Source organism: Trachypithecus francoisi, unplaced genomic scaffold (assembly GCF_009764315.1).
Source record: "Trachypithecus francoisi isolate TF-2019V2 unplaced genomic scaffold, Tfra_2.0 Contig01579, whole genome shotgun sequence".
Taxonomy (NCBI): domain Eukaryota; kingdom Metazoa; phylum Chordata; class Mammalia; order Primates; family Cercopithecidae; genus Trachypithecus; species Trachypithecus francoisi.
The window spans coordinates 29,189,594-29,199,965 of NW_022681442.1; the positions used below are offsets into that span (position 1 = coordinate 29,189,594).

General features: G+C 53.2%; 1 protein-coding gene across 2 annotated transcripts; it reads left to right on the forward strand.

Annotated features, from left to right (window-relative positions):
- Positions 1–44: 44 nt before the first annotated feature.
- CUEDC2 (CUE domain containing 2) lies at positions 45–10,286 on the forward strand. 2 transcript variants are annotated; one of them, XM_033184602.1, is made up of 9 exons: positions 45–201; positions 8,320–8,403; positions 8,727–8,870; positions 8,959–9,020; positions 9,133–9,263; positions 9,349–9,531; positions 9,668–9,729; positions 9,815–9,875; positions 9,961–10,286. In XM_033184602.1, exons 2-9 carry the CDS (start codon positions 8,330–8,332, stop codon positions 10,105–10,107), a joined length of 864 nt encoding a protein of 287 aa, XP_033040493.1. In that variant the 5' UTR covers positions 45–201; positions 8,320–8,329; the 3' UTR covers positions 10,108–10,286. The 2 variants fall into 2 exon arrangements, with proteins under 2 accessions (XP_033040493.1, XP_033040500.1); XM_033184609.1 differs by having other exon boundaries at positions 56–201; positions 8,323–8,403.
- Positions 10,287–10,372: the final 86 nt, after the last annotated feature.

The window sequence follows — 10,372 nt, forward strand, 5'->3', positions numbered from 1 at the left end:
GCCCGTCGATAGCCCTGGGACGCTTGAGAATTAGAGCAGAAGCTCCGCCCTGTTGTGGGCAATACGCCCGTCTCAAACATGGCCGCCACGGCGCCTCTGGAAGGGAACCGCTCTGGGCCCCGCCTTTGATCTCGTTGGTGGGGCTGGGGGATGAGAGCTGCACCGCGCGGGACAAGTCGCCGGCGGCGCCCGACGGAGCAGGTGATTTCCCCTCCTGCCCCCGGCCCAGGGCTAGGAGAGTCGCGGAGAGCGCTGACCCAGGGTACCCGTCCGGTGTGTTCCCCCACGGTACCCCCCCGGGGCCCGCCGGACCCCCATCTCTGATTCTCGCCGTGGCCTGTATCAAGGCACAACCAGTTACCTCAGGCCTGCCTCGTCATGTGTCCTCCAAGGCCACAGCCGCATCCCCGTGCCCTCGGGCGCACTATTCTGGACGCTTACGGCTGTCCCGCTAGCGGGTTTAGGGAGCTGCTGCTTCAGGGGTCGTCCGTCATCGCGGTCCCACTTCCTGTGCTCGCCCTCCCTGTTTGTGTTCCCGCCTGACTTTGGATGTAGGGATCCCTTGTTCTCCTCAATGTCCTTGGTGCCTCTAAGGTCTGATTTGGGAATCAGGGGACAATTATATCCTCTGGGGCCTGCGTTATGGGTCCAGGGCCTCAAGAACCGGGCTTCACAGGGGCTGGGAGAAGCATTGAAGACCTCCATGCTAGACCCCTTGGTGCCTCCCTGAGAAGTTCGCTAGGACTCCTTTCACACTAGCTCCCAGGATTCCTCCTCCCACATGGCCTGCTCTCCCTCTACTTTAAGCACCTCCCCACCCCAAGGGAGCAGCATAGTACTTCTTACCCCAGTCTCACTTACATTTGTCCACAGTGTCTCTACCTAGCATCTGGAGGGTCCAGGCCTGTGCTTCTCTTGGGAAGCTCCCAGGTCAGCTGGAAGCAGTGAAAATGGGGTAGTTAGGGTTGGCTGCAGAAAGGAAGTGAGTCCTGCAGAATGAGGTTTGGAGAGGCAGAGGCAAAGATGCTCTGAGCTGGGAGAATGGTGTGAGCAAAGATTCTGAAATAAGCAATATAGCCAGCGAGGCAGGAGAGGAGGTTCCGAATATAGGATGGGGCCACACAGTTTGCATCGTGAGAGATGACGTAGTGCGGTGGTTAACAGTGAGGGTTCTGGAGCCAGACAACCTGGGTGTAAATCTGCCATTAACTTGCCCTGTGACCTTGGGCAAGTGACTTAACCTCACAGTGCCTTCATTTTCTTTCGGGTAAAATGGGGATAATACGGCCGGGCGCGGTGGCTCATGCCTGTAATCCCAGCACTTTGGGAGGCCGAGGTGGGCGGATTGCCTGAGGTCAGGGGGTCGAGACCAGTCTGGCCAACATGGTGAAACCCCGTCTCTACTAAAAAATACAAAAAAAATTAGCCAGGCATGGTGGCATGCGACTGTAATCCCAGCTACTCGGGAGGCTGAGGCAGGGGCATTGCTTGAACCAGGGAAGTGGAGGTTGCAGTGAGACAAGATCACGCCACTGCACTCCAGCCTGGATGGCAGAGCGAGACTCCGTCTCAAATAAATAAACAAACAAACAAACAAATAAGTAAAATAAAACGTATCTACGTTTAGAGTTATTGTAAGGATTAGGTAAGTTAATACATGTAAAAGTGCTTAGGACAATGCCTGGTAAGCAGAGGCAATAAATGCTAATATTACCATCATCAGAGGCATTTAGGCAGGACTCATGACAGGATGACAGTCACATTTAGTAGACACCATCAACCTATGATCCCTAATTTGGGGCCCCCTAGAAGTAATGGGGTTCTGTGGGCTACATCTGGAATTTGAAATGTCCAATGGAAATCATGTTCTTACCCTGGAGAAGGCTGGCTGCTTAGGTGCTAATTAGGAAACCAGTCTGGCAGACCAGGTCTTCCCCAACGCAGGGGCTACGCTGGGAGAAGTATTAGGAGCCCCTGAGCAGGAAGGATGTGCTGAGGAAGGCTGGCGGGAATGGGCAAGGGTAAAAGAGCTTAGAAGCCTGGGTGAAGTTTGGGTGGACCAAGAACAGGAGGAGGGAGGGAGGATGTTCCCTTGGAAGACAAACTAGAGAAAAGCTTAGGGGAGCAAGTCTTTTTATTTGGGGACAGGGAAGAGTTTCCTAAAAATTCCCTGGCCCCCAGGCCTTGGCTAAAAACCCAGAAGCATGAGACACATCCCTGAGAAGCTTCTTCCCTAGAAACTGGGCTTTCAGGCCGGGCCTGGTGGCTCATGCCTGTAGTCCCAGCACTTTGGGAGGCCGAGGTGGGCAGATCACTGGAGGTCGGGAGTTTGAGACCAGCCTGACCAACATGGAGAAACCGCGTCTCTACTAAAAATACAAAATTAGCCAAGCATGGTGGTGCATGCCAGTAATCCCAGCTACTCAGGAGGCTGAGGCAGGAAAATCACTTGAACCCAGGAGGCGTAGGTTGCGGTAAGCAGAGATCACGCCATTGCACTCTAGTCTGGGCAACAAGAGTGAAACTCTCTGTCTCAAAAAAAAAGGAAAGAAAAAAAAGAAACTGGGCTTTCAGCCGGGTGTGGTGGCTCACGCCTGTAATCCCAGCACTTTCGGAGGCTGAGGTGGGAAGATCACCTGAGGTCAGGAGTTCAAGACCAGCCTGACCAACATGGTGAAAACCCATCTCTACTAAAAATACAAAAAATTAGCTGGGCGTTGTGGCGGGCACCTGTAATCCCAGCTACTCAGGAGGCTGAGGCAGGAGAATTGCTTGAACCTCCCAGGTTCACACCATTGGACTCCAGCCTGGGCAACAGAAGCGAACCTGCGTCTCAAAAAAAAAAAAAAAAAAATGAGGCCGGGCGTGGTGGCTCACACCTGTAATCCCAGCACTTTGGGAGGCAGAGGCAGGCAGATCACAGGGTCAGGAGATCGAGACCATCCTGGCTAACACAGTGAAACCCCGTCTGTACTAAAAATACAAAAAATTAGCTGGCGCCTGTAGTCCTAGCTACTCAGGAGGCTAAGGCAGGAGAATGGCGTGAACCCGAGATTGCACCATTGCACTCCAGCCTGGGTGACAGAGAAAGACTCCATCTCAAAAAAAAAAAGAAAAGAAAGAAAGAAATAAACTGGGCTTTCATGCAGCAGCCATGGGCCTTTGTCCCAGCAGAGGCTACCATGCAACTGACAGCCCAGGATTCAAGGGTGATGTAACCCAGGTCGAGGTAGGTCCCTTGAGGCGGCTCTACCCTGAGGGAGCTGCATAATGGGATCTAGTATGCCTGGGCTGAGCCATTCTGCTCTTCCTCAGGGCCCATGAGGGCTCTGGAGCAGGTGGCATGCATCCCCCTTGTAGGCTGGGGCTTCTCAGTCCTGCTTTCCAAAGTAACCCCTGTGCTATGAGCAACTCTTTTACCACTCAGGGGACCAGGCAACTGTGAGCATAGAAGATAGCCCTGTCCCAACCCACTTGAAAGTCTTGATATCCTCCCTTCCCCAGAGTAGCCCCTAGAATAGATGCTGAACTAGGTGACCTGGATTTAAATCTGTCTACTGCAGTCAAGCCAGGTGACTCTGGGCAAGTCATTAAACACACTGAACTTCATTTCTTCATAGGTAAATTGGGGTGTAACTGTTTATTGAGTGCTCACTTCATGAGAGATGCTGAGTATACATTGCTGAATGTCAGCCCAGTGTGTAGTCCCTGCTTCATGAGATAACTGGAAGAAACATTAAACGTTGTCCAGATAATAATTATGGCTGTGAAAGATGCTGCTAGTCAGAAAACATAGCCTGCATAGACAGTGTAATATGGCAGGGACCAAACCAGTTCTAGGTCAGGGGTAGTGTCCCTTGAGGAAGGGAATTATTTTATTTTTATTTAAAAATATTTTTCTTTTTTTGGGGGGGGGTGTTGGGGGACAAAGTCTTGCTCTATTGTCCAGGCTGGAGTGCAGTGGCGCCATCTCGGCTCACTGCAACCTCCGCCCCCCAGGTTCACCCCATTCTCCTGCCTCAGCCTCCCAAGTAGCTGGGACTATAGGCACATGCCACCACGCCTGGCTAATTTTTTTTTTTTTTTTTTTTTGAGGCGGAGTCTCGCTCTGCCGCCCAGGCTGGAGTGCAGTGACGCAATCTCGGCTCACTGCAAGCTCCGCCTCCCGGGTTCATGCCATTGCCATTCTCCTGCCTCAGCTTCCTGAGTAGCTGGGACTACAGGCGCCCGCCGCTGTGCCCGGCTAATTTTTTGTATTTTTAATAGAGACGGGGTTTCACCGTGGTCTCGATCTCCTGACCTTGTGATTCGCCCGCCTTGGCCTCCCAAAGTGCTGGGATTACAGGCGTGAGCCACCGTGCCCGGCCGCTAATTTTTGTATTTTTAGTAGAGATGGGGTTTCACCATGTTAGCCAAGATGGTCTTGATCTCCTGACCTCATGATCCGACCCCCTCGGTCTGGCAAAGTGCTGGGATTAGAGGCATGAGCCACCGTGCCCAGCCTAAAAGTATTTTTCCCCAAAAAGAGAGATGGAGTCTTGCTGTGTTGCCCAGGCAGTCTTAAACTCCTGAGCTCAAACGATCCTCCTGCCTCAGCCTCCCAAAGTGCTGGAATTACAGGCGTGAGGCACCGTGTCCAGCCAAGGAAGGGACTTTTGAAATGAGACCCAAAAGATCAGACAGAGTGACAATAAGTGAAGAGGTGGAGGCAGAAGGATGCCCAGGCAGAGGAAATAGTTTGTGAAGCCCTAGCACCTAGAAAAATGCACGCACTGGCTAGGTGCTCAATACATACTTGTTGACATGTTCCATTCCCATCTACATGCTTTTGACTCCCAAAAGTCTGTTTGGGAGTCAGGAGCATGTGGGTGGTAATGAATGGCTCTAGACCCATAGGTCCAAGTGGCAGCTCATTGTCTCACTCAGGTGATGGGGCAGAAGGCTCAGAAGGCACACTACCTTGCCATGAAAGAGCTTGAGGCAAACTGAAAGAAAGCCAGGGTGGGGCCGGGTGCTTTGTCACACCTGTAATCCCAACACTTTGAGAGGCCAAGGCGGGTGGATCACCTCAGGTCAGGAGTTTGAGACCTACCTGGCCAACATGGTGAAACCCTGTCTCTACTAGAAATACCTGGCTAAAAAATTAGCCAGGTGTGGTGGCATATGTCTGTAATCCCAGTTACTCGGGAGGCTGAGGCAGGAGAATCGCTTGAACCCAGGCGGTAGAGGTTGCAGTGAGCCAAGATGGCGCTGCTGCACTCCAGCCTGGGCGACAGGGCGAGGCATTGTCTCAAAAACAAAACAAGACAAACAAAAAACAAAAAAAGCAGCCTGGCGCGGTGGCTCACACCTGTAATCCCAGCACTTTGGGAGGCCGAGGCGGGTGGATCACAGGGTCAGAAGATCGAGACTATCCTGGCTAACACGGTGAAACCCCGTCTCTACTAAAAATACAAAAAATTAACCGGGCGTGGTGGCGGGCGCCTGTAGTCCCAGCTACTCGGGAGGCTGAGGCAGGAGAATGGCGTGAACCTGGGAGGCGAAGCTTGCAGTGAGCCGAGATTGCGCCACTGCACTCCAGCCTGGGTGACAGAGCGAGACTCTGTCTCAAAAAAAAAAGAAAAGCCAGGGTGGAGGGAGGGAAATGATCCAGAAAGGTATGATGCATGGTGAAGCTGGAGAGAGATATAGACAAGGTAAGGCCTGCAGTGGAAAGCCATGAAAAGATGCTGGACTTCCCTGAAGGGTAGCAGGAAGGCACTGATAGATTTTAAGCAGGAAAATATATGATTTTTTTGTAAAGATCACACAGCTGTGGTGTGGAGAATAGGTTGTTGGGGGAAAAAGGGAGTGGGGAGAAGGGTTAGGAAGGCCTTGCAGGCAAGAAATGGAGAAGAGTAGGAGTAGAGATGGAGAGAAATAGATGTGGCAAGAGATAATGATTAGGGCTTGGCGACTGATTGGATGAGGGAAAGCAAGGGGTAGGATGGTGTCAAGGATAATTCCCATATTTGTGGCAGGAACAGCCCAGTGCCTGGACATGCATTTACTGAGGATGGCCTTGGAGGAATAAAGCATTTGAGAGAACGTCTGTTTGGGACACGCTAAGCGTGAGATGCCTGTAAAACACATGTGGCAGTCTTAGGGAGGTAGATGTCCAAGCCTGTGGCTCAGAGGAGACTGGACTAGAGGACTGGACATTTGGGAATTTATGACATGGCATTGGTACATAAAGATGTGGGCCCAGATGAGATCTTCCAGAGAGAGAGAGTGCTGCAGTGAGAAGAAGCGGCAGCTTTGCATGTGAGGAACTCCCACATTTAGAGGGCAGCAGAGAAGGGGACAGAGAAAGGGCCTTGCACGAAATGGCCAGAGAGGTAGAAGGAAACCAGGAAAGAATGGCGTCTCAGAAACCAAAGTTGGAGCTGCTGAAAGGGCAAATAGGTGAAACCATGAGAAATTGCCCCCTCGTTTTTAGTAGATCAAAACCAGACAAAATTGGTAAGCTCATATGGTTCAACCTAATTAGACCAAAACCTGGAAAAAGTAACTGACAACCTCAGTCTAAATTTTGAGGCCGGGCACGGTGACTCATGGCTGTAATCCCAGCACTTTAGGAGGCCAAGGTGGGCGAATTACTTTGAGTTCAGGAGTTCGAGACCAGCCTGGGTCTTGAACCCTGGACTCAAAACATGGCAAAACTGCATCTCTACTAAAACAAACAAACAAACAACAACAAAAAACTAGTAGGTGGTGTACCCCTGTAGTCCCAGCTACTCCGGAAGCTAAGGCAGGAGGATGGCTTGAGCCGGGGAGATGGAGGTTGCAGTGAGCCGAGATCATACCACTGCACTCCAGCCTGGGTGACAGAGCCAGACCCTGTCTCAAAAAAGAAAAAGAAAAAGAAAAAATTTTGGTGGAGATTTTGGAGCAGAAGCCAGACTCAAGATAGGAAGAAGTGGATAGCATGTGGAGAAGGCAAGAAGGAAGTAGAATTGACAGACTTGGTGATTGACTGGTAGGGGTGAAAGAAGGCAAAATCAAGGGTAATCCCCAGGTTTCAGCTTTGGCAGCTGAGTGGTGCCAGCTGATGAAGCAGATGTGTGTTTGGAGGGGGATGTGTGCAGATCAGTAGTCTATCATGAGTGTGAGGTGTGTGGAACTGGTGGTGCCTCTGAACTTTCTGACTGGGATGATGAGCTGCCATTTGGACCTATGGATCTGGAGCCATTCATTACCACCTACATGCTCCTGACTCCCAAACAGACTTTTGGGAGTCAAAAGCATGTAGATGGGAATGGAGCATGTCAACAAGTATGTATTGAGCACCTAGCCAGTGTGGGCATTTGACTAGGTGCTAGGGTTACACTCATGAATAAGACAGAGTGTCCCCCTCGTCCCCACCTTGCTTTGGAGCTTCCATTTTATGGGAGCAGACAGACAATAGGCAAATAAGCACAAAATAATGTTAACGGTAGTAAGGGCTATGTAGGGTTAAGGGGCATGGAGAAGACTTATTTGCCGTAGGTTAGACAGGGAAGGGCTCTCTGAGGAGGTAACATTTGAGTGGAGCCCTGAGGAGTAACTGGATGAGCCATGGATGTCCTGCAGGACACAGACAGAAGGAAGCTCAGCAAGTCTTAGGGACAGCAAGGTGGGGCGGGAGCGAGCCAGTGAGGAGGGACTGGGGAGGCTGGAGAGCTGGGAAAGGGCCAGATCTGTGGGCTCCACAGGCCTTGGGGAGGAGGATGGAAAGTGCTCTGCAGATAGCCCCAAGCTGCGGGAAGGGCAGGGACTGGATGAGAGGAGAGAATCCATGAAAGGCTTCCCCTTCTATCTGGGCCCCAGAGCCAGAAAAGCCCCTTTGTGCAGAGGGTGGGTGGCCTGTTCTGGGTGGGGGAAGGGCTGTGCTTGGTCCTGAGGCTGCTCCTTGAGGGGCTGGACAATGGGGCCCCTTGTGGTTGGACTTGGGAGCCAAGGGGCTCCCTCAGTGATGGGATTCCTGAGCCAGGAGGCATGTGACCCCAAGACCTTGCCAGAAGGTCTGGGACTGATGCTGGGGAATGGGGTAGGGGGATGGGGAGAGGTGGGGGGCACCTACTCTATAGGCTGTCTGCAGACACAGTGCCCTGTCCTGTCTTAGGCTGGAGGAGGTGAGATGGGCGGAGGAGGGGGCATGGTTCTGCTTCGGGGAACAGAGGGCAGCATCAACAGATGGTTCCATGGCAGGCCCGGAGGGAGGAGCCACTGCCCCCGGGCCCAGTGGGTAGGGGAAGGCAGAAGAGGGCCTGGCCATCCTGTCTGTCTGTGTCCCTACAGAAGAGAGAGCATGGAGCTGGAGAGGATCGTCAGTGCAGCGCTCCTTGCCTTTGTCCAGACGCACCTCCCGGAGGCCGACCTCAGGTAGAGACGGCTCCCCCAGAAGGTTCATGTCAGTGCCCAGAGCTGGAGCTGCCGGGCAGTACTATAGGTCCTGGCTGATGGAAAGATGGCAGGAGGGCTGATTAGGATTTGCTGAAAGGCCTTACTTCTCATCCTGTCCCGGTCACCTTTGTTGGGCAGATGGGAAACCATAGCTCTGAGGGAGGGGGTTATACTCTCTGGCCTCAAGGATGAAGGTCTAGCTCATAGACCTCATGAAGCTGAAGGCTGGAGTCTCAGGACAGGTGGGGGTGCTGGAGGCATCCAGTATCCTACCCAGGGCTCGTCCTGTTCCCTTCCTACAGTGGCTTGGATGAGGTCATCTTCTCCTATGTGCTTGGGGTCCTGGAGGACCTGGGCCCCTCAGGCCCATCAGAGGAGAACTTCGATATGGAGGCCTTCACTGAGATGATGGAGGCCTATGTGCCTGGCTTCGCCCACATCCCCAGGTAGGTTTTGGCTGGGGCCAGGAGGAGGAAGGGGCTGGCTGATTATGGGGTGGGCAGAGTCATCCTCTCACCATCCTCATCTTTTCAGGGGCACAATAGGGGACATGATGCAGAAGCTCTCAGGGCAGCTGAGCGATGCCAGGAACAAAGGTGAGTCTGGGGCTCTAGGCACCTGGGTGATTCATAACCCCGCTACCCGTCACCCCGCAACTCCCTGCTCCCAGAGCCTTGGCAAACCTGATGCTCCCTTTGCCTATTTAAGAGAACCTGCAACCACAGAGCTCTGGTGTCCAAGGTCAGGTGCCCATCTCCCCAGAGCCCCTGCAGCGGCCCGAAATGCTCAAAGAAGAGACTAGGTCTTCTGCTGCTGCTGCTGCGGACACCCAAGATGAGGTACTGGTAGAGAAGGGTACCGATGAGGGACCCAGGGGGCTGGAAAAGGGGGAGTATTGCCTCTTGTTAATGTTTGTACCCTTAGGCAACTGGAGCTGAGGAGGAGCTTCTGCCAGGGGTGGATGTACTCCTAGAGGTGTTCCCTACCTGTTCGGTGGAGCAGGCCCAGTGGGTGCTGGCCAAAGCTCGGGGGGACTTGGAAGAAGCTGTGCAGATGCTGGTAGAGGGGAAGGAAGAGGGGCCTGCAGCCTGGGAGGGCCCCAACCAGGTATCTTCTCCCAGCACCCTCTACCATGTAGCCTCAGCTACATTCCACCTTGGAGTTAAGCCCCAACCCCTGCCTATCCCCATCTGTTTCCCCTGCTGGTGCCCTTGGGCCTAGACCAGGCCTCCCCTCTCTGCAGGACCTGCCCAGACGCCTCAGAGGCCCCCAAAAGGATGAGCTGAAGTCCTTCATCCTGCAGAAGTGAGTCTGAGCTGGCCTGGGCTGGGCTGGGCCCTAGAGGGTCTTCCCAGGGTGACAGGAGCTTCACCCAGCCAGTTTTTGACAGGTATATGATGGTGGATAGTGCAGAGGATCAGAAGATTCACCGGCCCATGGCTCCCAAGGAGGTGAGAGAGTTAAGGGTTGCTGGGGATGTGGAATGGGTGGGACTGGCTCCTGGCTTCTGCCACTCACTGCCTGATTGCCTGACAGGCCCCCAAGAAGCTGATCCGATACATCGACAACCAGGTAGTGAGCACCAAAGGGGAGCGATTCAAAGACGTGCGGAACCCTGAGGCCGAGGAGATGAAAGCCACATACATCAACCTCAAGCCGGCCAGAAAGTACCGCTTCCATTGAGGCACTCGCCGGACTCTGCCCGAGCCTTCTAGGCTCAGATCCCAGAGGGATGCAGGAGCCCTATACCCCTACACAGGGGCCCCCTAACTCCTGTCCCCCTTCTCTACTTCTTTGCTCCATAGTGTTAACCTACTCTCGGAGCTGCCTCCATGGGCACAGTAAAGGTGGCCCAAGGAAGGTGTGAGTGCATTCTGGTCATTTCTGCCTCAAGACTGGGATACTATGCCTGTCTGACCTTTCCTCCCCAACTTCGAATCAATCCCCT